Source organism: Myotis nattereri (genome assembly GCF_964212035.1).
Source record: "Myotis nattereri genome assembly, chromosome: 3".
Lineage (NCBI taxonomy): Eukaryota > Metazoa > Chordata > Mammalia > Chiroptera > Vespertilionidae > Myotis > Myotis nattereri.
In genome coordinates this window covers 145,814,269-145,841,918 of record NC_138077.1, presented here as the reverse complement: position 1 = coordinate 145,841,918, position 27,650 = coordinate 145,814,269, and the positions used below count along the sequence as shown (strand labels likewise).

Genomic DNA, 27,650 nt, shown 5'->3' with positions numbered 1-27,650 from the left:
GGGCTGAGCCGGGGATTGGGGGGATATGATGGTCCCCTTGCCCAGGTCTGAAGCCTGGGTCAGAGGCGTCAGGCTTGGGCAGGGGGTGGAGCAAGCGATCAGAGGGAGATGGGGGTCCCCTGCCCAGGCATGATTCCTGGGCCAGAGGCCTCAGGCCTGGGCGGGGGCCAGAGCCAGTGATCGGGGGGAGATGGGGGTCCCCTGTCCAAGCCTGACACCTCTGCCGGAGGCCTCAGGCCTGGTCAAGGGGCCGATCCGGTGATTGGTGACCAGAGGGTGATGAGGGTCAACTCCTCTGGCCGAGGCATCAGGCCTGGGTGGGGGGCGGAGCCGGGGATTGGGGGGATATGATGGTCCCCTTGCCCAGGCCTGAAGCCTGGGTCAGAGGCGTCAGGCTTGGGCGGGGGGTGGAGCAAGCGATCAGAGGGAGATGGGGGTCCCCTGCCCAGGCATGATTCCTGCGCCAGAGGCCTCAGGCCTGGGCGGTGGCCAGAGCCAGTGATCGGGGGGAGATGGGGGTCCCCTGTCCAAGCCTGACACCTCTGGCGGAGGCGTCAGGCCTGGGCAAGGGGCCGATCAGGCGATCGGAGGGTGATGGGGGTCAACGCCTGAGGGCTCCCAGTATGTGAGAGGGGGCAGGCTGGGCTGAGGGACACTCGCCCCCCCCACACACCCAGTGCACAAATTTCGTGCACCGGGCCCCTAGTGTTTTATATAAAATATTAAGAATCAAAATGATATCAGACTTCTCAACTATAGAGCAGTGCCTTTAAAATTCTGAGAAAAAAAATTTCTAATCTACATGTAATTATCTTTAAAATTTTTAATGCTCACTCAAACTATCAATTAAGTATGAGGCTAAAATACGAGTTAAAAGCTGCAATGACTTAACCTGACCCCTCAAAGAATACCCTTTTCTGGGTGAATCACAAGAACCAAAAATCAAATAAAACTTTTTTACAGTTTATCTCCCATAAATCTTTTTTTTTTCCCCAGAAAGAGGGATTTGCTACATCAAATTGAAGTACATTAAGAAAGAAAAAGACATTTTGTTATCCAGGAAAAAGGAAGTCCAATACAAAAGTGAAGTCAAAAGAATCCCTATGATGCCGAAAAAGCTCCCAAGATGACAACTATGCAGGAGGCCGGGAGTCACCTTGTCCTCACTGAGGTCGCCTGGGGCAGGTCAGAGAAAAGACTTCTTCAACAAGGAGAAATTAATAGTACAAATACTGTTTGAACAGAAGAGAAGAACGCATAACAGGGGTTTTAATGGTACGAGAGGACAATTACACATAAGAAAACACACCCTAAGAAAAAAATGAAAGCACTAAGACAATCATTTGAATAAAAGTATCATGTAAAATAATCACATTAAGACATTGTTTCCATACAATTGAATGCTATTTGGCAATAAAAAGGAATAAAGTATGGATAGATGGATGAACCTCAAAAACATTAAGTCAAAGAAGCCAGATACATAAGATGACATATTGCATGATCCCATTTATCTTTTATTATTATTTTTTGCGTGATTCCATTTATATGAAACGTCCAGAATAGGCAAGTCTATAGAGACACAAAGTAAATCAGTGGATGCCTAGGACTGGGGGAGAAGGGAGGAGAAAGGAAGTGACTGAAAATGGGTATGAGGTTTCTTTCTGGGGTAACAAGAAATATTCCAAAATTGTAAATTTTATCTCAATAAAACTAAAGTCAGAAAAACAAATTACCCCCTCCCCAAACCCACATTATTTTCCAAACTTTCCTCATAAGACCATCTTGGAAACCTGTAAAAATAAGACTTCCCAGGTATCTCGGTCTCCATTCCAGAGGAGAGGCCTGAGGAGTTGCATTATTAAGCATCTGTGTGCTTGTGGTTCCACTGTGAATTGATATAGACTTAAGGATGTAAATGTAAACTAATGATGTTGATCCTGAATACTAATATAACCAAAGTCATTATACAGAAATATTTCGTTTTATTGTGCTTTGCCTTACTCCACTGGCAAATATTGCATTTTTTACAAATCGAAGGTCTGTGGCAACTTCACATTGAGCAAGTCTATGGGCACCATTTTCCCAGCAGCATTTGCTCACTTTGTGTGTCTGCATCACATTTTGGTAATTCTCACAATACCTCAAACTTTTTCATTTTAGTCATGTGCTGCAACTATGTACTGCGTATAAAAGGTGGTCCCCATAAGATTGGAGCTGAAAAATTCCTATCTCTAGTGATGTTGTAGTCATTGTAACACTGCAGTGCAATATAATATTTATGTTTGTGGTAATGCTGGTGTACAGTGTTTATAAAATTTACAGCAGTGTAATGTCCTAGCCCTTCACATCCACTCACCATTCACTCACTGACTCACCAGCAACTTCCAGTCCAGCAAACTCCACTCATGGTAAGTGCCCTATACAGGGGTACCGTCTTTTATCTTTTATACTGTATTTTACTATATTTTTTGTTTTAAGATATTTTTAGAAACATAAAGGCTTACCTTGTGTTACAGTTGCCTGCAGTGTGAAGGACAGTAACAGGCTGGACAGGTTTGTCGCCTGGGAGTGCAGTAGGCTACACCAGCTAGGTCTGAGTAAGTGCACTCTGTGATGTTTGCACAATGACAAAAATGCCTAATGACACATTTCTCAGAAGGTATCTCCATTGCTAAGCAACACAGGACTGCATTATATGTTATGGTGATCTGTGATCAGTAATCTTTGATGTTACAATTGTAATTGTTTGGGGGAGCCATGAACCATGCCCACAATTCCACCAACTGGTCATGTCCACCAACTGGTCATGTCCTGCCCGCCCCCACCCCATCCCCTCATCTCTTTCCCTCTCCTCAGGCCTCCTTAATCCAAGAGACACAACAATAGTGAAATTAGGCAAATTAATAACCCTACAATGGCCTCTGAGTATTCAAGCCAAAGGACAGTTATATGGCTCTCTAACTGGAAAGCTAGAAATGCTTAAGCTTAGTGAAGAAGACATATTGAAAGCCAACACAGGCCATACAATTAGGAAAGTTGTGAATGCAAAGGAAAAGTTCTTGAAGGAAATTAAAAGTGCTACTCCAGTGAATACATGGATAAGAAAGTGAAATAGCTTTATTGTTGATATGGGGAAAGTTTTAGTGGTCTGGATTAAAGATCAAATCAGCCACAACATTCCCTTAAGCCAAAGCCTAATCCAGGGCAAAGCCTAACTCTCTTCAATTCTATGAAGGCTGAGAGAGGTGAGGAAGCTAGCAGAGGTTACTTCAGGAGGTTTAAGGAAAGAAGCCATCTCTATGATATAAAGTGCAAGGTGGACCTGCAAGTGCTGATGAAGAAGTTGCAGCAAGTTATCCCAAAGATCTAGCTAAGATAATGAAGGTGGCTACACTAAACAACAGGTTTTCCACACAGACAAAACAACCTTATATTGCTTTTTAAAAATATATTTTTACTGATTTTTAGAGAGAGGGGGAGAAAGAGAAATATTGATGTGAGAGCAAAACATTGATCGAAACCTGGGCATGTGCCCTGACTAGGAACCAAACTGCAACCTTTCAGTGCACAGGACAACTCCAAACCAACTGAGCCACACTGGCCAGGGCAAAACAGCCTTATATTATAAGATGATGCCATGTAGGAAGGATTTTTCATAACTAGAGAGTGTAGTCAATGTCTAGGTTCAAAACTCCAAAGGACAGGCTGACTCTCTTGTTAGGGGCTAATGTCGCTGGGAACTTCAAGTTGAAACCAATGCAAATTTACCATTCCAAAAGTTATACTAAATCTAATCTGCCAGAGAAAAATATCCCTTTCAAAATATTACTGCTCATTGACACTATACCTGGTCACCCAGGAGCTCTGATGGAGAGGTACGAGATTAATGTTTTCATGCCTGGTAACACAACATCCTTTCTGCAGCCCATGGATCAAAAAAGAATTTTGACTTTAAAATCTTATTACTAAAGAAAAACATTTCATAAGGCTATGGATGCCACAGATCAGATGTGGGGAACCTTTTTTCTGCCAGGGGCCATTTGGATATTTATAACATCATTTGTGGGCCACACAAAATTATCTACTTAAAAATTAGCCTGTTACATATGGTCAAACATTTAATTAACTCACCCCTAATGCCTTGACAGGGCCAGACCAAATGATTCCTCGGCCTTATACGGCCTTTGGGCCAGATATTCCCACCCTGCCATAGTGATTCCTTTCATGGATCTGGGCAAAGTAAGCTGAAACCTTCTGAAAAGAATTCACTCTTCTAGATGCCATTCATGACTCATGGGAAAAGGTCAAAATATCAATATTAACAGGAGTTTTTTAAGAAGTTGACTCTGAACCTCATGGATGACTTCGAGGAATTCAAGACTTCTGGGGAGGAAGTAAACGCAGATGTCATTGAAACAGCAAGAAAACTAGAATTAAAAGTAGAGCCTGAAGACGCGACTGAACGGCTGCAATCTCATGGTAAGACTTCTACTGTGGGTATGCTATCAAACAAATGAGGAGTTGCTTAAGGATGAGCAAAGAAAGTGATTTCTTGAGCTGAAATCTACTAGGTGTACCAGTTAATGCAGATTTTGTAATCAAAGAAAACACCGTAATTTCAAGAGAAACATCGAAAGTGCTTTATTAAAAGTAATGTCCACTGATGGCTACACATTTCCCCCATCTTTCAGGTAATTTGTGGATACCGTCCCAATAGAACTTTTCTTGTTTTGAGGCAAATCATTCAGAAACCCAATTTTTCACTTCTTCATACGTTTTGAAGTGCTGCTCAGAAAGTGTGTGTGTCATTGATCAGAACAAGTGGGAAGATCTGAAGGAGCAAGGTCTGGTGAATACAGTGGGTGGGTTAATACTTCCCAGGCAAGATCTCTTAACGTGCCTTTAACTGGTTTTGAAGTGTGTGATGGTGCGTTATCATGAAGCAAAATTACTTTGCCGTGTCTTCTGGCCCATTCTGATCGTTTTACGATCAAAGCGTGGTTCAAATTGATTATTTGTTGTCAGTAGCAATCAGTATTAACGGTTTCACCTGGTTTTAGAAGCTCATAATACACCACACCTTCCTGATCCCACCAAATGCAGAGCATTGTCTTCTTTCCGAAGCGATTTGGCCTTGCAGTCGATGTTGATGGTTGACCTGGATCAACCCATGATTTTGTGCATTTGGGATTCTCAAAATAAATCCACTTTTCATTGCCAGTCACAATTCGATGCAAAAAAGACTTTATTTCGTGCCGTTGAAGCAACATTTTACTGATGACTTTTCGGTTTCCCATTTGTCTTTCGTTCAGTTGACGTGGCACCCATTTTCCTTCCTTTAATATCTTCCCCATTGCTGGTAAACGATTGGAAACTGTTTGCTGAGCAATGTTTACTCTTTCTGCAAGTTGTTTTTGAGTTTGACACGCATCGTCATCCAATAATGCTTGTAATTGCTGGTCTTCAAGCTTTTTCGGTTGACCTGGATGTTCTTTGTCTTTCACATCGAAATCATCACTTTTAAAGCATTTAAACCAGCGGTCACAAGTATCTTGAGATGGAGCATGTTCACCATAAGCTTCCTGAAGTATACGATAACTTTCAACAGCACTTTTCTTCAAAATAAAGTAATGAATTAAAACTTCCCGCAAATGCTCTTTTTTGGGGGGCACAAAATTCAACATTTTTAAGCGTAAAAATATCTATGATGTTAACACCTTCAGCAAATTTGACATATGAAGTTTTGAAGCTTGCTGTCAATACAACAAAATAGCATACATATCAAATCGCATATATATCACATATATGTAACTCCATCCAATGAAAAAAAATCCGCATTTTTAACTGGTACACCTAGTACTCCTCAACATGCTGTGGAGATTATTGAAATGACAACAAAGGATTTTTTTTTCCTTCAAAGATTTTATTTATTTACTAGAAGCCTGGTGCATGTGCATAGATGGGGTCCCACTGGCCTGCCCCAATTGGAGTGGCCAGAGGGAGGGGCTGTGGGCAGTTGGCTGGCCAGCTCCGCCCGCTGGTTGAACTCCCAGTTGAACTCCAGGTTGAGGGGACAATTTGCATATTAGCTTTTATTACATAGGATTTGTTTGGGTTTTTTTTAGAGAGAGAGGAAGGGATGGGGAGAGAGAAACATCTGTTTGAGAGGAAACCATCTATTGGCTGCCTCCTGCACACCCACTACCAGGGATCAGGGATCGAGCCCGAAACCTGGGCATGTTTATGCCCTGATCAGGAATTGAGCCAACAATCTTTCAGTGCACATGATGATGCCCAACCAACTGAGCCATGCCAGCCAGGGTGACAACAAAGGATTTAGAATATTACATAAACTTAGTTGATAAAGCAGTGGCAGGGTTTGAAAGGATTGACTCCAATTCTGAAAGAAGTTCTACTGTGGGTATGCTATCAAACTGCATCACATGCTGAATCAATTGATGTGGCAAATTCCATTGTCTCATTTTAAGAAATTGGGTGGGTTGCCACAGTCACCCCAACCTCCAGCAGCCCCACCCTGATCAATCAGCAGCCACTGCTCCACATGGCTCCACAGCCCAGTAGCGGCTGCCTCCACACTTCCATCTGATACTGTATACATTCTTGTGTGATAACATGAACTGATTTTACAAGATGTTGTCTTAGAACTAATTCTTTTAACTATTATATTGAACTGCATGCTATTGCTATTTTTGTAAGTAAAAGTCAAATATCAGCAATTTCACTTGATTTAATTAACCTAATATTAAATTATATTTTTATTATAAGTATTCATGCAAACTCCCTCAAAAATCTGTGGGAAATAAGGCAGGATATAAATCTAAAAACAAACACTTCCCACCATGCATACAGAGTTTCTTAGTTTCAGTTATTTGTTTAGTTGTATTCCGAGAATAAGGCCATCAATAAAACCTCTAAATTGTGCTACAAAATGTACTTGTAGCTTGATCATTTTCATAATAAAGTAGTTACACTCATCTGAAAAAAAAAACCCCAAATAATCCAATAACATAAAAACAAAACAATTAATACCGCTTCCTTTAGTTTTAAAAGCATTTTTGTTTTCTAGTATTATTTCAATATTAATTTAAAATATTAGCATCTTAATAAAACTTTTAATAATTTTATAACATTTTAAATAAATCAATAGCCATAAATAATTTCATAAATACTTTCTCTTCTTTATTGAAACACATATATATGAGTGTATTACTTATAAATTTTTCCCAAATTATATGATTTAACACTAGAATCCAATATTTAAAATGAGCACTACCTGGAAAAATATTGCTGTACATTTATCCTACCTCTTCTGTTAGCCCCTGCTGGTGGGGATTGTTCCTTAATCATTTTTATATCCCAGAACTTAGCATTCTAACTTGACAAGTGTTGGAACATAAGAAATGTTGATGAACTACACTGAAAACATGGCAGGATTTTTTTTTTTAAAGCCCTCAGGTACTGATTATTCATCCCATCCCCTTAAATGCTGAATGAAAATATTAATAAGTAGACAGATAGGAATACTAATATATATACAAGATCCAAATAATGCACTATTTCTTACCTGATGTGGACTGCTTCATCATGTTATGCATTAAGAAACAGAGTAAAAATAGTAAAAAACGTAGAATTTACTTAAATAATACTGAAGACATTCTGACATATTCATTACAACTTAAAAAGTTAACAAAATCATAACCTCTCACTATCAACAAAGAGATGAGACTTCAGGATTTCTCTTTTTGTATTAAACAATGCTGACCTAAGAAAACATTTAGCAATTGCAAAAGGAAAGCGATAAGCTAAGATATTATATAACTTTAAAGAATAAAGCACAAAATGCAGTATAGTTAATAAGAAAACAGGAAACTGTTATGTTCATAGTCTGATGAACGTAGGTTTTGACAGGAAGCAGCAGTTCCTAACTGCATGATAGTAAAAATTCAAACACAAAAGAAAGCATTAAAAACTATAACAGTTATTTCACAGAAATATTATAATTAAAATTTTAAAGCAGAGAACCTGCAGGAATGAATATTCCCAAAGGACTTCATAATCAGTAAGGGTATGTAAGTATTTAAATTTTTTTCGTTAGTTTACTTCATTAACTAAACTAAACCACTAAAGGTTAAGACAGAATTTTCTTTTGTAAAACAGAAAAGTATCATAGTTTTGGAGATTTATAGGCTTTAAATATAACTTCTTAATAAATAATAGAAAAATTAGTGCTAAGAAAATTGGTCACTGGAGCTAGTGTCCATGTGGACAGAGGACAGATGTTCTCTATGTGTTCGCTTTCTGTCATCACATTACAGAATACTGGTAACTGGAAAAGGTTAGGGTTGATTTTTACAGTTGATTTTATAAAGAGACACAGGTTATTCTTCCTCAATTTTAACATATTGGGGTAACAGATTTAGTAATAAACCCTTAGATATTATGATAAGTGAAATAAGTAAGTCAGAAAAAGACAAATATCATATGATTTCACTTGTATGTGGAATCTAAAGAACAATATAAAAGAACAAACAAAACAGAAACAAACATAAATACAGAGAACAGACTGATTGTTGCCAGAAGGGAGGTGGGCTGGGGGACAGGGTGAAAAAGGTGAAGGGATTGATAAGTACAGATTGGTAGTTATAAAATAATCAGGGGGATGTCAATTACAGAAGAGGAAATATAGTCAATAACATTGTAATACCTATGTATGGTGCCAGGTGGGTACTGGAAATATCAGTGAACACTTTGCTAAGTATATGATTGTCTAACCACTATGCTGTACACTTGAAACTAATACAAAATAAAATTGAATGTAAACTGTAATTGAAAAAGAAAAACATTTTAAACCCTAGATTTACATGATGCTTTACAGTTAAAAGTACTTCCAGGCATATTATTTCAAGTCAACATTTTTCCCCCTGTATGTGATTGGAGGTTGAATGGTGCAACTACCACTTTCTCAGATTCAAAAAAATATGAAGGAGTGCACTGAGTATTTTGAAAGACTATGAATCCACAACAAAGTGGAAAAAAATCATCCACACACCAAAAAAAACCCCTAACCAAATGAACTTTGATCACTACTAGACAGGGTTGAACCACTGAAGTGAGTCATGTGATACCACCAAGTGAAGTGCAAAACAGTTGCAGTAAGTTTCCAAGACTGAGTCATATCAGATTATAACGCTTTTGGGTTATATAATCAATCTTTAAAACATAGAGTTATATAGCTTCTAAAGCTAAATGTAATTTTTCTAGAAGAGATGTACAATGTATAAAATTTTAAATAACTCAACATTATACTTCACATAGGAAGATGGCCATAAAATCCAATAACCCCAAAGATTTGTGTTTCTAAGTTCTAGAGGCTTTCATTTCCCCCTTGAGAGTTTAATCAGTAATTTTGTTGAATTCTTTATAGAATGGTTTTCTCAGTTTTCTAATTTTAAAATAAATGCAAATGGGAAATAATATGCTACATTTATTCTCAATTTTCAGCTTCTTTAAAAATGGAATTATACAGATGACAAAGATTACAACTAGCAATAAGCACACAAACCCAAAGATTTCCAGTGAATCAGAACAGGAAACCAATAAAAGTGATCAATTGGAGGTCATGACTTTTTGATCATAGCATTACATAGACAAGAGTCAAAATTCAGACCTACAGTACTTAACAGATTATTTAAATATTCAATAACTATTTTATTAAAATAATATAAAATAGACAATGCTGAAAATGTTTCTGGCTTTAAGCTAAATAAAACATTTTTAAAAACCAGGTAAAAACCTTAAACATTTTTTAAAAGAATAGATTCTATGTTGAATGTATAAAATGCAATAGTTAAGACATTTTTAGAAGCAAAGAAAACATGTACGCATATTAATAAGTGAAAAAGGTGGAAAGGAAAGTTTGAAATTGAAGGAAGTTATACTATGCATTTGCCACTACAGGAGAGAGGGGGAAGAAACAAAAGTCATTTACAAAGAACTCTTCATCTTTTTTTAGTGCACACTTAGATTTACCCAGTATACTGGGTCAAACAAAACGAAACTGCCATTGTCCTCTTCCTGGCAGCTGACATATCTTGATAAAATTGAAACCATTAACATTATTTAGACGGTAGTCTAATGTCAATGGTTGATGAGGTTAGGAATATATGAGGTTCTATGTAAATCTATGACCAATTACAGGAAATAAATCACTTCACACTTGTTTCACTCTGAACTTTTAAAACTACATCAAAGTACCACGTACATTTCATTTGATTTAACCTTTAGCTGAACACTGAAAAAATTCAAACCTTTAGCAAAACATCCTCACGAAGTGGGCTTTCTTGTTGTTTTGTTGGTGGTTTCTTTCGCTGTGCAAAAGCTTTTTATTTTGATGTAGACCCATTTGTTTATTTTGCCAATGTTATCTCCGATAAGGGCTTAATCTCCAAAATTTACAGGGAACTCATACAACTTAACAAAAGGAAGATAAACAATCCAATCAAAAAATGGGCAAAGGATCTAAATAGACACTTTCCGAAAGAGGATATTCAGAAAGCCAAGAGACATATGAAAACATGCTCAAAGTCACTAATCATCCAAGAGATACAAATCAAAACAACAATGAGGTACCATCTCACACCTATCAGAATGGCTATCATCAACAAATCGACAAACGACAAGTGTTGGTGAGGAGGTGGAGAAAAAGGAACCCCTCGTGCACTGCTGGTGGGAATGCAGACTGGTGCAGCCACTGTGGAAAACAGTAATGGTGTTTCCTCAAAAAATTAAAAATGGAACTTCCATTTGACCCAGTAATCCCACTTCCAGGAATATATCCCAAGAAAACAGAAATACCAATCAGGTGTTTGGATATATGCACCCCTATGTTCATAGCAGCACAATTTACAATAGCTAAGATTTGGAAACAGCCTAAGTGCCCATCAGCAGATGAGTGGATTAAAAATCTGTGGTACACCTACACAATGGAATACTACGCTGCTGTAAAAAAGAAGGAATTCTTACCATTTGCAACAGCATGGATGGAAATGGAGAGCATTATGCTAAGCGAAATAAGCCAGTCAGAGAAAGATAAATATCACATGATCTCACTCATTTGTGGAATATAAGGAACAACATAAACTGAGGAACCAAAATAGAACCAGAGTCATACTAGTAGAAGCATCAAACAGACTGTCTAACCTATGAAGGAAAGCAGGGGGTGAGGGGGTAAGAGGTCAACCAAAGGACTTGTATACATGCATATGAGCAAAACCAATGTACACAGATGGGGGCTGGGGGGGGGGGGTGGAGGGTGAAAGCATGTGCTGGGGGGTGGGGGTGGCCGGGGAGAGGTCAATGGGGGAAAAAGGAGATTTATGTAATATTTTAAACAATAAAGAATTTAAATTTTTTTAAAAAAACAAACACATCCTCATGAAAAGGAAATACTTCTTTTTTTGAAATCTGAAATTATTTAAAAGGAATTATTCCTCTCTAAAGCTAAATCATAGGTTTTATCAGTCCAGCCAATCACTTAACCAAATTTTGAATCATGTACCAGATAAAGAACTTGAATTTAAAATATACAAAGAACTCTTACAACCTAATTTAAAAGAAATATCTCAATATGACATGGACAAAGGATTTGAATAAATATTTCCCTAAAATATAAATGGCCAATAAGCATATGAAAAGATGACCAATATCATTAGCTATCAGAACAAAAATCAGAACCTAGATGAGGTGACATTCACACTTACTAGAATGGCTATAATACTAATAAAAAAGAGAGAAACCTAAAACCACAATCACACCTGCCATGAATAAATCAACAAACAAGTGCTGGTGAGGATATAGAGAAACGGAACCCTTGTATGCTGCTGGCGAGTGTAGCCATTATGGAAAACAGTATGGAGTTTCTTCAAAAAATTAGATATGGAACTGCTGTTTAACCCAATGATCCCACTTCTAGTAATATAGCCTAAGAAACCTGGAACACAATCAGAAAGAATATATGCACCCCTATATTCACAGTAGCATAATTTATAATAGCTAAGATCTAGAAATAGCCCAAGTGCCCATCAGTAGATGAGTGGATAAAAAAGCTGTGGTACATTTACACAATGGAATACTATGCAGCAGTAAAAAAGAAGGATCTCTTACTCTTTGGGACAGCATGGAGGGACCTGGAGAGTATCATGCTAAGCGAAATAAGCCAGTCAGAGAAAGATCACATGATCTCACTCATGTGTGGAATCTAAAGAACAAAATAAACTGATGAGCAAAATAGGTCCACAGGCATAGAAGCATGGAACAGACTGATGGATCTTAGAGTGAAGGGGGAAGAGGGAGCAAGAAGAGATTAACCAAAGAACATACATGCATATATGCATAACCCATGGACACAGTCAATAGTGTGATGAAGGCCTGGGGTGTGGTGGAAACTGGGTGGAGAGGCACAATGGGGGGAAATGGGTGACCTCTGTAATCCTCTCAACAATAAAGATTTTTAAAAAATATATTTATTGATTTCGAGAGGAAGAGACAGAAACATCAATGATGAGAGAGAATCATTGCTCGGCTGCCTCCTGCACATTCCCTACTGGGGATGGAGCCCGCAAGGTGGGCATGTGCCCTTGACCAGAATTGAACCCGGGATCCTTCAGTCCGCAGGCCGACACTATCCACTGAGCCAAAACAGCGAGGGTGACAATGAAGATGTTTTTAAAAGATACTGGCAAAGACATAGAGAAATTGGAACCTTCATATAGAGCTGGTAGGAAGGTAAAATGATACAGCTGCTTGAGAAAAGAACTGGCAGTTCCTCAAATGGTTAAACACAGATTTACCATATGACCCAACAATTCCACTAAAAATATATTCAAGACAAATGAAAACGTTTTACAAAGAAACCTGTACACAAATGCTCACAGCAGCATTATTCATAATAGCCAAAAAGTGGAAAAAACTCAAAAGTTCATCAACTGAGGCATGGATAAATAAAATGTCATATATCCCTATGAAGGATTATTATTAGGCAATAAAAAGGAATGAATTACTGATACATGCTATAACATGAATGAACTTTGAAAACATTATGCTAAGTAAAAGAAACCAATCATAGATGAAGACATAGCGTATAATTATATTTAAGTAAAATGTCCAAAACAGGGACATTTCTAGAGATAGAAAGTAGATTATTGGTTGCCTAGGGCTAGTGAAGGGGCCTAGGGGGGGAATGAGGAGTGAATACTAATGGAAGTAGGATTAATTTTTAGAGTGATAAAAATGTGAATATAGTAAAAACCACTGAATTTTACACTTTGAATAGGGGAACTGTATTGTATGTGAATTATATGTCAATAAAGATATGTGTGTGGGTATGTGTATATATAGTTATTTTGTGGCTATGTTTCCAGTGGAGATACTGCCAGATTGAAAAGAAATAATTTTCTATTTAAGAAATGTATAAGATTTGATTGAATTTAAACAATTTACCAACAATGTTAATTTTCAACATCCAGTTTTTTCTTCAGCAGAAAAAGAAATGGTGGCTACTGTCTACAGCTTCATTTTAAACAGGCAGAAAATATTTGTAATAAAAGTTTTAATTTTTAGATTGAAGTATTAAGTATAAGAAGATGAATGTATTTGTAGTATTCACTTTTTTCAAAAACTAAAACTAACTCCTGATGAAAAAATAATTTTAAAAATACATATACTCCTATATAAACTACACAAGTGTCACATGTTGTTACTGAACACAAAATAAACTCTCAGCCAGACAAGGTCAGTATCCCTCTCTTCCTCCTTCTGAGTGCTCACAGGCTGCTGATGTAAGATTGGGCACTTGCAAACAACATGACCTAATGAATGCTATCTTATCATATCACAGGTTCCTCAAACTGACCACAACAACTTAAATCAGACAGGCAGCAAAGGAGCACTAAGTCTCTGACACATATTATTGACATGACATTTCAGCTGTCCAGCTTGTGGGGAGTAAAAATCTGATTATCTCACGTCCAACTGCATCTGTGAGATATGGTCCATGAAAAGCACAGGACTTGCTGCACTGAAGACTTCTAACAACAATGTAAACATTTTAGTATTTGTAAATCTGAGAGAGCTAGTTTGTTCATCTTTTATCAAATCTCCTTAACTGACAGTAAATTTGTGGAACACATTTTCAAATGTTCCTAGTTTGAACAAAATGTTATTGTTCCTTTTTAACAAACTAGCATTTAAAAATGGAATTACTTGATGCATAAAAATAAGGTTTTTCAAATGATTGACTATATTTCAAAATCCTGGCATAGTTGAAGAAATTGGACTCATATTGAAAAATATATAGCACTAAAAAACAGTGTTAAGTATTGGGTAGCTTGGTAAATAACAGCAAAAGAATATCTAAATTAGACTGAAAGGATTCAAACAGGCTCTGAGATGCATAATTTAGATCCAGGCTTTGAAAGGCATATAATTCAAAATATAATCAAGGAAGATTGATTTAATGAATTTGTTCTTGTGTAAGAAAGCTTTACCCTCAGCCATCAGATCAATCTCTACAAATGCTCTTTTCACACTAAAAACAAACTAACCAGGGAAAATCTCCTTTTTGCTTTCAGAGATGACCCTCTCTACTGATTTCCCACCTACTTTTTATAGCTGCTCCTCCTCAGTCTCCTTTGTGAGCATTTAACCCGCCTCCAAACCTTTGCATATGATGGCGTCTCTCCAAAGACCCTTCTGCTCTCCTCTCCCTGGCCGTCTTCTCCTTCAATGCACACCACGAGACTTTTGAAATGCTTCTAGGCCATGGTGCCATGTGATTCTACCAACAGCGCTGCCCACATTGCTCTCACTAACAGTCCGAATTCCTTAACAACTGGGTACTAATTTTATACATCTAGCACAGGACTGGGATGGATGTATAACTTTTGGAATGCAGAAACTAAGGCCTGAAGATTCCTGGGAGCTAAAAGATGTTCAAATGTTCATGGACTTCATGAATATATGAAGGAAACTGGCATCCCAAGGTCACAGGTAATCAGTGGCAGAACTAGGCCTAGAATCCAGGTCTCCTGACTCTAAGCTGCACTGTTATAAAGATGATAGTGTCTTGACCACCTGTAGTAATAAGATGGAGAACAGACACAACATCCAGAAACAAAACTAAACTGATTAAAACACACACACACACACACACACACACACACACACACACACACACAAGCAACAAATGAAAATCCAGAACAGCTATTAAGAACCTGATAAGTTTACATGAATATCTATCCCTCCCCTTTTCCATTCTATGGATGTGTTTAAAAGTTCATACTGGCATGATAATGAAAGGAGAAAGTTAAGAATTAGATGCAGAGGAAGGGTAATCAACTTTTGAATAAATAAGTTTTAAATATGAATATTCAAGTCTTGAAACTTGAGTACATAAGTAAGTTTACTGGATTTTAAAATTGTAGCTTATTTGCCCATATCAGGTTGAATGAGATCTTCAAGCAAATCCTATTAGTAAGATCTAAGAGTATGCTATTAGATGGTCTAGTCACGGGAATGCGAAAAAACAAAACAAAAACTTTTCCACCCTTACTGAATTAAATCTGCTTAAGAACTATAATTATAAAACCATAAAAATTGTTGCTATAGGCTTTATAGTTAGTTCCATTTCCCTTTCAAATGCTTATCATCATCTGCATTTATTTCTCATAATCCAAGTGGTATTTGACATCCAGTTCCCCTTGGAGTAGTTTCTTATGACTGTTGTTTCGAATCTACTTGTCACAGAGTAATTGTTGGGACCATTTATTAAGCAATTTATAGACCAGTACTAATAAGCAATGTTTCACTACCGTACTATTGAATATTTAGCTATACTCATTTGATACAAAATACTATTAAAAATTTGCCACCTAGTGCCAGAAAACACAGAGATGTCCAGAGACTAATGAAGGTATAGAAAAAAAGATACTGGTGGTAGCTTGAAAGAGTTTCCACTGGTCAAATTCAGGACAATCTGAACACCAAGAGAAGAGAATGAATCTGAGAATTCACATTACTGAGGACTTTTGAAAGACACCATCTTTGCCATCAAGGAATTCACAGTTTAGATTGTTCCTAAGCATCAAGGAGGAGTACAAGAACCATTGATTAAAATTAATGAAATTAAGTGTTATGTTATCTCCCATTTCTGAAATACTAAGTGCTATCAGTACCAACTATATAGTATTTGTCAAATTAACTTTACACTTTTCCCTATTAGACTGTAAGTTCCTTGACAGTAAGTCTAGGAAGTACATTGTACTTTCAATAGTGTCTGGCACAACATCAGAAAAAATCCCATCTGACACAGCTTAATATCCAAGTCTGACTTTACAATTCCAATTGGCTCTGTTCCTTGGCCAGTGTGATATTATCTCCTAAGGATATTTATTCAGCCCTCTAATTCTATTTTTATTCTTTCTTTATTGATATGTACCCTCGTACCCCCCCACCCCCCTACCCCCCCACCCCCGCTCATGCCCTCACCCTCCTGGTGTCTGTGTCCATTGGTTATGCTTATATGCATGCATACAAATCCTTTGGTTGATCTCTTCAGCCCTTTAATTCTGAGGATCATATCCAAATCCCTTATTTCAGATTGATTCTGCATTCTCTAAGTTGGCAGCTCACCCAGACTTTATCCTAGAAATCCCTTAGCAAACCTTCTTGAAGCATATACTACCTTAGTCAATATTTCAAAAAGGCTTCTTTCCTTGGTATCTTATCTTTACTAGGTTCTAATTCCTTTCCCCACTTTGTTCTTTATTTTTAATTTTTCTTTTTTTTATTATTATCTCACCTTACTCTCTCCTATATTTTGTATCATTTTTTCATGATTCAACTCCAGTTCCTTAATTAAATTTCCATCATTAGAAACACATATTTTCATTAAGAAATTAAAAAATCTTTTTTACCTATATCAGAACTAGGATACATAAATGCATATAATTGGGTAGAACACTCTCTTTTTATGAATATGACATAAAACTAGAAAGTGGTCTAAAAATCTTAAATAAAAGTAATGTATTTTATGTGAGATTATTATAGGTTTTCTCTGAATGTGGTATGTTTTATATTCTTTTGAAGGTGAAGAATGAAGGAAAATATATACAGCTATGGAGATTTAAAAACTTAATCTAGAAACAATTGCTAGAAGTTTGTCCACCAGTTAAAGAACAAACTCTTGAAACAGAATGTATTGAATGGTTGAGCTAATTTATGCCATTTGTAAGCTTGTATTTTTAAAATAACAGGTATATATGAAATTAGGTTGACTATTTTTTTACCTGAGGATATATTTTATTGATTTAGACAGTGAAAGGGGGAGGGGTTGAAGGAGGGGAAGAGAAGGGTAGGGTGAGCGGGGGAGGGGGAGGGGGTGGGGGTGGGAGTGGAAGAGATCAGTTGTCTCCTGCACCCTCCCTAATCAGGGATCAAACCCAGAACTTTTTGGTGTATTGGACGACACTCCAAACCAACTGAGCCACTGGTCAGGGCTGGGTTGACTATTTTTGTCTGGTTTTTTGTTTCTGGAAATGTTTAATTTGGCTAAAAAAATCTCAGTTGCCTCTATTTTCAGAAAATCATTTAATATCTAAAAGCTAAGATTTTAGTAGCAGCCACTGAAAACTGAAGCAGAATTTGAGGGAACAAGTCAGACCAGTCCCCATCCTCAGATGGAAAAGAAGTCCAGAACCTGCTGCTGAAAGAAAAGTAAAGAATCCTAAGTGAGAGCAGATTTCTAGTTACTAAACATTGGTTTCTCATCTGACAGAAGTAATTAATTTTAATTCAATTAAACACTTATATCTGCCACTATATCTGCCATATGAAGTAAGCAGATTGGCAGGATGGTTGAAGGGAGGTGGGATATAGATCAGAAGCCAGAATGCCTGGGCAATAGTTCTGTCTCTGCCACTAACTAGCTGCGTAATTCTGGGTAAGTCCCTTAACTTTTGGGCCCTCAGTTTCCTCATTTATCAAGTGAAAAACTAGATAAACTTTAAGAACACGTCTAGCTTAAAAATATATGATGAATCTGAAATATCAGCTTTAAGTCTTTTACATAGTGATATTATTCCAGACAAAATATTGTACATTGTACAATAATTATCTTGACTTCAAATAAAATAACTTCTTATCCAACATAAAATGGAACATACAAGAGAAAGAGAAGTAATAACACTCATTTAAATACGTTATTAAAAATGAACTTTATATCCATAAATGGAGGTTACAAAATTGAAAAACAGTGTTAAACATTTAATCCAAAGGCCTTAAAGCAATTTTTGTAGTTGTACAAGTAACACCTCTCATTGTCTACATGGAACCTTTTTGGGCAGCAAAGAAAAAACATTTTGCTTGTACTGAAGCCTGTGTGAGCTTCTGCATGGCACTTTACATTTCTCTAACTAGAGAAAGAATAAATGTAAGGGGATAATTTCTTTAATTAAGAACCTGCCACACAGAAAAACTGAGCATTTTTTACTGTACAAACATACATGAAAACGTGTAACTCCATATATTGAAAATTTTCTCAAATAATTCTAAAACTAAAATTCAATGATCAGCAGGCATCAGTACAATTAGAAGACATTTTACAAATATTTTTAAATTTTTATTTATTGATTTTGTTGCTTTTAGAGAGAGGTAGGGAGAGAGGGAGAGAGAGAAACATCGATTTATTGTTCCACTTATTTTTTTTTTTTCTATGTAGGAGAAATATACTACTACTCAACCTCTACTGTAAGGTTGGCAGCCCTGAGAACTCCTTTTATGTAGCATGTTATGGAGGTGTTCCACTTATTTATGCATTCATTTTTTAAATAAAGTACAAGACATATCCATTAACAGATCCAAATTTATCTTTTAATAATAAGAAGCTAAAAGTAGGTAAATTTAATTTTGATATTTAATAATTTTATCTCACTTAACTTAGTAAAACTCTAAACTTTTGAGTTACCAAACTATTTTTGGAAACTATGTTTAACTATATATATATACACACACACACACACACACACACACACACACACACACACATATATATACATACATATATATATCCTCCCCCCACACACATACACACACATACACACATATATTATATACATATAATATAAAGTTAAATAAATTTAATAAAGTTTATAATATACAGTTAATAAATTTAAAAGACATGTCTATTCAAACCAAACTTAAACTAGCTTTAATATTAAATATTTTTCTAGATTACATTATCTTAAAAATAAAGGGTTTTTTATTATTGCTTAATTTATTTATTTTTTTAAAAATATATTTTATTGATTTTTTACAGAGAGAGAGAGAGAGAGATTGAAACATCAATGTGAGAGAGACGAATCGATTGGTTGCCTCCTGCACTCGCCCCCAGACTAGGGCCGAGGGTCAAACCTGGAACTGATTTACATGCCCTTGAGCGGAATCAAACCCAGGGCCCTTCTGTCCTAGGGCCGACGTTCTATCCAACCAGCTAGGGCAGTGACATTAATTCTTAATTGAATCTGGACTCCTCTAAACTCCCAACCTCTGTATTTTGAGCTCACCCTCCCTCCAAGCTCCTGTGGCCCCCAGCTTTACTATACTCACTCTCCTCTCTACCATGTTTTCTGACTGGGGCCTGTTTAAACTCAGGCCTTTGGCCTACTCTGAATCCCATAATTAACATCTCATCATAAACTGTTTCAGCTTTAATTTGCACAATCTAGCTCTTTTTTTTTTTAACAGTAGAAAATTCTACTGTTGATTAGTTTTCTTTGCAAGCCTGTATAACATAAAAGACTGCTTTCACAGGGCACACATGAACAACCGATGGTAAAGCTAAACCTCCTCTCAACTATTTTCTACCGGTCCTGACGAGGAGAATATCATTATTTTTAGTCAAGGTACATGACAGGAAAATTTAATATTTGCAGATTGATTTTTAGGATAGTCTTAGAAATAAAGTCAATCCACATACAATTTTCTTAATTCAGCAACATGAAAACTTCCTTATCACTAGAAGTCAAAATTATAAATAGGAGAGTGCTTTACTTTAATTATTAATTTCCTTGAGAAAACCTTTTGAACACAAGGAATAATGCTTGGGTTTTCAAAAGAATAAGGATTTCTAGACCATGCTTATTTGTAACTTGTTTTTTCATACTAGGTTAGTGGATCAGAAGAGATCATAAAAAATGTACACAAAAAGGAAAAATAATGCAGAATCCTAAATACCTCATATGTTATCATGGCTGAAAATCAAGAGTCACAGGAATGATGCCCAAAATTTTAGGACAAATTAAATTAAACCATATCTAAGATTAAAAATTTTTGTTAATGTTTTGTTTCTTCATTCAGAATGTACTTAGATTGACTACCTCCAGGAGGTATTACTCAAAACACTCAGACTTTAACTGAAGAGTGTAACACCAGGAAAGAGTAATGTCCAAACTTTTTCCTTTGAGGTTTAAATTAACTTACTGAGTGTTTTTTTTCCCCCCTTAATGAAGAGGCTTATGTTACCCATTACATTTCTCATCACTGTGAATAAACATTATTGTACAAATAATTCAAGATTGGATGAGAAACATGCTTTTCCATTAATGTCTTAAAGATATTTATCATTAGAAAAATAGAGGACAAGGAAATTGACCTAGAGCCACAGTAACAGAAAGTATTCCTCTATCAAAACACATTAGTTTAAATAATTTAAATTACTTAATATAATACACTAGGCAAAATTATCTGAATTTCATGAGTTGAATCTCACAGATTCAAGGTAGTGCCAGTTTAAAAGTATTCAGCTACTAAGAAATCTGTTAACTGAAATTAGGCAAGTATCCTTTTTTGCAATCTCAGTAATACCACCATGCAGGGAAAAAGTAGAGAAGAGTAAAATGACTTCCCTCTATCTACAACGGTAAATACCACAAATCAATTGGTATATATAAAAATTTTTAGTTTAATTGCCGTCACTTTGACACTTGAGACAAACTATCAAGGGTTTTTAGATCACAATAAAAAATAAAATATTTTTCATGCAAATATTGACTATTTTAGATCATCATTAAATAGGTTTAAGAAAAATAAATCTTCAATATTGGAACAGAAAAAAATCTTGTTAAAAGAAGACAATCTTCTAAAATATAATTATAATCAAGAATTTACAAAAAAAAGGAGACATATGTAATACTCTTTGTAATACTTTAAGCAATAAAACAAAATTAAAAAAAAGAATTTACAGAAAACACTTCTCATGAAAGAGTCAGTCATAACCAGTAATAAAGTGTTGTTACAATACAGAGGAAGGAAGAAAGAAATATGTGAAGATCAAAATTTATCACTTACCTCATGATTCAGCTCTGCTATCTGATCTTTCAGTTCCCTAATATACTGGTTAGAATCAGACTTGTTAAGCTGTCCCTGAAGCTTTCCTTCTTCTTTCTGTTTCGTGAAAACATCAAAGGAAAAACAAAGGAATTTTCACAGCATGTACTCAAATACTTGAAAATATAGGACAGCATAACGGCATACACTTTTAAGTGGCTAAATTCTGAACAAATCTGTTCTCAAACTATCTATGAAAAACAATTCATAGTATACTTTACTGAGTATTTCCAAATAATGCTTAATGGAACTGTTTACAATAAATACAATTTACAAAATGTACCTTTGAGAGACTCTTACAAATCAGTAGTTAATTGGGTCTAGTAGTGAAAAAAATTATCCTAGAATTTCAAAGCCATTTATCTAGTTATTTTGAGTGCTAATGATTTTCTCCCTATAAGAGATTCAGTGCTTAGCTGAGAAGGGAGTGAGCCTCCTCCAGCACACTGGGAATCTGCTTTTGCTTGGGCAGCAGAGAAGGGGAGGAAAAAAAGGTTCATCAAACCACTCTTAAAAGGGGAAGACAGCTCTCACTCTCTTCTATTCAATTAGCTCAGGAATGTGTGCTGGGAGTCCTAGAAATCGCTGCTATAGCCCCTCCCCTTATTGCTCTTTGTTCTTTTTTGGCAACCTGCATTAAAAACCTTTTATTGGATATGGCCTGCTGAAGCAGTTTGATTTAGCTAATATTTGTATAGCTGTAAAACACAACTACAGTTGCTATAGGCTCTAAAACTTTTCTTATATATTTAAACACATGAACATCACATATAAATCTCCTAAGCACAGATCTAATTTAACAATTACTATATCCCAAATACTTATGCTAGGCTTCTTATATATATACGAAAGATGCCTATGAATTTTAGCCATAAGCCTTAAAGAAAACACACACATATTTTGAAACTTTAGTTAAAATATTAGTTTGTCGGCCAGAGAAGGGTAGAACCAACAGAACAGCTAAGAAACCAAGCAGATTGGTTCCTAATTAAATTATTTCAGAAGCCTTTCCTACCTGCTTTTTATTTTCTATTTAAAAAGATTTTTATTGATTTTCAGAGAGAGAGGGAGAGGAGAAGAGATAAAACATGGATCAGCACAACCTCTACCAGGGATTCAGCCCGCTACCCAGGCATACGTCCTGACCAGGAATGAAACCGGCAACCTTTCGGTGCATGGGAGGATGCCCACGCAATTGAGCCATACTAACCTGGGCAACCTGTTTTTTCATTTAATGAACCAATAAAGTCCCTTTATTATTTGAACCAGTATGTGTATGGGTTTCTATCACCTGCAACCATAATAGCTAAAATATCTTGAGGACTTGTCAGACCTTCTCCATTGAGGTTCCCCAAAGGAATTAAGCCCTAACTCCTAAAAGCATCCTTGTATGTAGTGAATTAACTCACCTCCCAAATTCAGTCTGTTTCATGATTATCTTATCCTAACATTTTCCTTAGCTATAGACTTACTCCACCTTAGCCCTGTGAATCCCAAAGTGGGAAAGGATGATGTCAAGTAAAAGGGCATAGATAGTGAGTGAGTGAAGTGAGAAGAATGTAGAAAAGAGAAAAATAACATATGGAGGAAAACTATTCAGTGTCATAAAATTTAAAAACACACACATCTACACTAATAAAAGAGAAAAATGGTAATTGGCGTACGGCGATACCGTTTTCATTGGCTAATCAGGGCTATATGCAAATTAACTGCCAACTAAGATTGGCAGTTAACTGCCAACAAGATGGCAGCTAATTTGCATATGTAGGCACAATGCAGGGAGGCGAAAGGGAAAGCAGGAAGAAGCCCCCTGCCACTGACAGTGATCGGAAACCCAGGGGGGAGCTAAGAGCTGGGGGGCAGGGCAAAGGCAGCCCTGGGGCCGCCTTTGCCCTGCCCCCCAGCCATGATCGGAGAATCAGGCACCTTTGCCACCCTGGCCAGTGACAGCAGGAAGTAGGGGTGGAGCCAGCGATGGGAGCTGGGCACGGTCGAAGCTGGCAGTCCCAGGAGCTAGGGGTCCCTTGCCTGGGCCTAAAGCGAAGCCCATGATCACGGCGCCCCCCGCTGCCACTGCAGGTCCCCGCTGCCCGGGCCGGACACCTAGGCCAGAGGCGTTAGGCCTGGGCAGGGGCGGAGCCTGCAACCGCGGGGAGCTGGGGGTCCCCTGCCCAGGCCTGACACCTCTGCCGGAGGCATCAGGCCCGGTCAAGGGGCCGATCCGGTGATTGGTGATCGGAGGGTGATGAGGGTCAACTCCTCTAGCCGAGGCATCAGGCCTGGGTGGGGGGCGGAGCCGGGGATTGGGGGGATATGATGGTCCCCTTGCCCAGGCCTGAAGCCTGGGTCAGAGGCGTCAGGCTTGGGCGGGGGTGGAGCAAGCGATCAGAGGGAGATGGGGGTCCCCTGCCCAGGCATGATTCCTGCGCCAGAGGCCTCAGGCCTGGGCGGGGGCCAGAGCCAGTGATCGGGGGGAGATGGGGGTCCCCTGTCCAAGCCTGACACCTCTGGCGGAGGCGTCAGGCCTGGGCAAGGGGCCGATCAGGCGATCGGAGGGTGATGGGGGTCAACGCCTGAGGGCTCCCAGTATGTGAGAGGGGGCAGGCTGGGCTGAGGGACATTCTCCCCCCACACACACACCCAGTGCACGAATTTCGTGCACCGGGCCCCTAGTTATTTTTATAAAATGTTTTTTCCAAGTATTATATGTAGCATGAGAAATGGCAGTAGCAACTGAGTAAGTAGATACACTTCCAAAGGCGACTAATTTGGTGAGAATTACTCACTTAGATATATATGTTCAGCTATACTTTTTGATGATTTTTAACTTTAGAATCACATCATATTAATTCCCTTGAAATGACTGGTTAAATAGAAATGTAACCCACTTCTAGAAAGAAATCCTTCAGGACGAAATGGAAAGGCTAGCTATTTGTGGTTTGGGGTCAGACTTGGAGAAAGGTACCTTTAAATCTGGTCCTCAATGAAAGTAAAGTTCTTGAGGATTTTGGACATCCCATAGCAGAAATATAATGTGGGATACAATAGAAATTTCAGGGCAAATAAAATGACAAAGCCCAAGGTAAGCTCTAACGTTGAGTGTGTCGCTTATGGATGTGAAGAGTTGTAATCCAATATGGTCTCACACTGAACACTGGGTACACTGGTTCTTGGATCTCCAAGGAGGTGCAAAGTCAGCCACAGCCTGGGGCTGCCTAGCAGGAGCTACAGAGAGATCTGCAGATTCCTCCTCTCTGTATCGGGTTTGGAAGTGCCCAGAGGCCCAGCTGTGTAGCAAGGCAGGCTGCTGACTCTTTAACAGGTTTTAGGCTGAGAAAGGATCGGCCATTCATATGCAAAAGCTGCTGCGCACAGCTTGGGTGGGGTTGTAAATTGGGTGGGGTAGGGTCTCAGGGAATCACCAGGGCAGAGCAAACAGCAATGGCTGCCAATCATCCCTGCACCAGAGAGGTCCCTGTGTCCCAGTGTCCCCAAGCAGGAACAATGATTGCCGCAAGCACCTCTGAAAGAAGCCGCCCTTGTGTTCCTGTCCCGATGCCAGATAGTCCAGTTTCTCCCGTATGTGTCTGGGTCTCCCAGAGTCTCGCCCAGAACTGGAGTTCAGAGCAAGCTGGAGCTTGTATCTCCCTCCCAATTAAGAAAGCAGCACACCCGGGTGCCAGAACTTTCTGCGCCTCTGCACCTCCTACCAGTCTCGATGCGCTTTCTTCACCTCTCTAGTTGTGGAACTTCCACTCAGCAAGCTTTCCCGTGGTTCTGGATGATAGTTGTTCTGTCTTTTAGTTGTAATTTTGATGTGGTTGTGAGAAGCAGCAAGTACAGGCGTTTACCTATGCCACCATCTTGGTTCTCCTTCAGCAAAACTTTTACAGACAAGTCAGACTATGATGTCCATTAAACCAGTTTCTCTGGACACATACACACACACACACACACACCCCACAAACAACAATTTGTAAGGCACACTACTAAACTGAGGAAAGAGGAAGGGAGACCCGAGGACAAGACAATCACCATCCCAGCACACTTGTCACATATCAGCAGCACATGTGTGACAGACACACGAGTTAGAAAGCTCTGCATGGGATATTCTGATTCGACAGTCTTCTTAAAGGAAATATAGCTGCTACTTAAAAAACAGAAGTGAAAAGTGAGAGATATTTTAAATGCTATTTAATAAATTAAAATGTATAAATAACCTTTTATCTAAAAGTCTGGGATCTTTGTGTTCTATAAATGGGCTCTCATTTAAATATATTAATTCAAAGTCATTTAAGAATCCTCTTTAAATGTAAAAACTGAATAGCTATATATTTACAATACCCTCCCCAAATCTAAGTAAATATTATATTTTAAGAAGGGGTATCAATTTAATTTCACTTGTGAGACAGTTCATTCAATAACCTAATATTTAAGATTTTTGCAAGTATTTTTAAGCTTTCTATTTTCAAGCAATGTCCGCATGGTTCTTTCTGATAAGCAGGTGGGAAAATGTCAACTACGCTAATAAATTTACCAGGAACCTACATTTTCTTGAGTTTTTTTTGTCTAGCTGATAACAACAATAGATTGCCGGTTAACCAGTTTCCTAAGCAAAACTAATTAGGTAAGTAATAAACTTAAAGAGCTCAAACACATCAACAATTTTGGTATTCTGTAATTTCACTGAACAGACTTTAAATATATAACCTTTTGGCACACAATAAAAGAAACTTTATATTAAGAGGGCATAAAGTAACATTTGAAAAAGGTTTAAATGTACATTTCACTCTTGGAACTATCTTTGAATATTTTAGCAATTACCAACATAATATCTATGATAATCTAATTCATATTGAGGCCTTAAACCATAGAACTTTGTACATACGCCTCTTATTAATCAAAAGGTCATCCATAATTCTAGTTAGTAATATGCATATTTAAGTGACTAAGGGTAAAGTATAACAAGTTTACTCTGAAATGCATCCAAAAATAAAGTAGCTAGAATGGTGGATAGGTGAGTTTCTGATAAAGAATAGATAAAATATATCAAAATATTAATTTCAGAATGGAGGCGGGTGAGTTTATGGTGTTCATAGTCCAATTCTTTCAACTTCTGTACGTTTGAAAATTTTCATTTAAAATACTGGGAGGAAGAAGCCATCAATAAAAAAATAATTAATTGTCTCTCCCTACTGCCTGCTAAAGAGTGAGCCCTTGATCCACACTGTACCTCATTTATATATGGAAAAAGATACTTATCTCCCAAAGGTTAGTGACTCTTCATTTAAAATTTACCTTTTGCTCTAGGAATAGATACTACTTTCTTCACATTTACTGGAAATTTAAGAAACTAAAAAGCAGTATGATTAAATCACATAAATTAGTATCTTATTAAAACAGAACATAATTTTAGAGAGATCTGAGTTATAATTTCATCTCCAGAATATTTTGTAGATTTTGTGGTTGTTTCCTCAAGATTCCTTATCTCTCCGTCATTATGTAATGGTATTAAGATTAGAATCATCCCCATCCTTAACCCCATTTGTAACCTGATTAATAGGGTTTAAAACAAGCAGGGTAATCACACCTATGTTGGACAGTGGTTGATTCAGGGGCTGTACAAATAGTGTGGTTTTCAAAATCTTTTGCTGGAAATTATGGGGCACAGTTTCTTATTCTGGACACTATGATACGTGGGTACTTGTTAGCCATTCTAACACAATAAGGAAAAAAACCTCCTGAGGAGAAAAATGACAAGGGCAGAGTCTTGAGAATCATGCTTCAATGCAACAAGTTGGAGCCCACATCAAACTTCCTGAAGCACATCCTACTTTTGAACTTTTCAGGTTCATGAGCCAATAAATCCCTTTTATTATTAATAGCCACAAATAAATTCAGAATTGGGTTTTCTGCTAACTGCAAAAAAACTTAATAGTTTAAAATAAAATATGGCTAAGTAAATGAATACAAAAATATAAATAATATAATCTAAAATACCTAAGGCGGTAGTTCCCACGGTTGACTATGAAGAAAAATTACTTTGGGAGTTTTGTAAACATACAGATTAAAAGAACCCATGCTGCCGAAACCGGTTTGGCTCAGTGGATAGAGCGTCGGCCTGTGGACTGAAAGGTCCCAGGTTCGATTCCGGTCAAGGGCATGTACCTGGGTTGTGGGCACATCCCCAG

The 27,650-nt window shown here is 37.5% G+C and overlaps 1 protein-coding gene across 1 annotated transcript in view; it reads right to left on the bottom strand.

The window, feature by feature from the left end:
- The window catches only part of EVI5 (ecotropic viral integration site 5), a 216,487-nt gene that overhangs the window by 6,242 nt on the left and 182,595 nt on the right, over positions 1 to 27,650 (bottom strand). Inside the window, exon 19 of the mRNA XM_081087754.1 lies at positions 21,421 to 21,516. Within this exon, the coding sequence (XP_080943880.1) occupies positions 21,421 to 21,516 (96 nt within the window). The remainder of the gene's footprint in view (positions 1 to 21,420; positions 21,517 to 27,650) is intronic.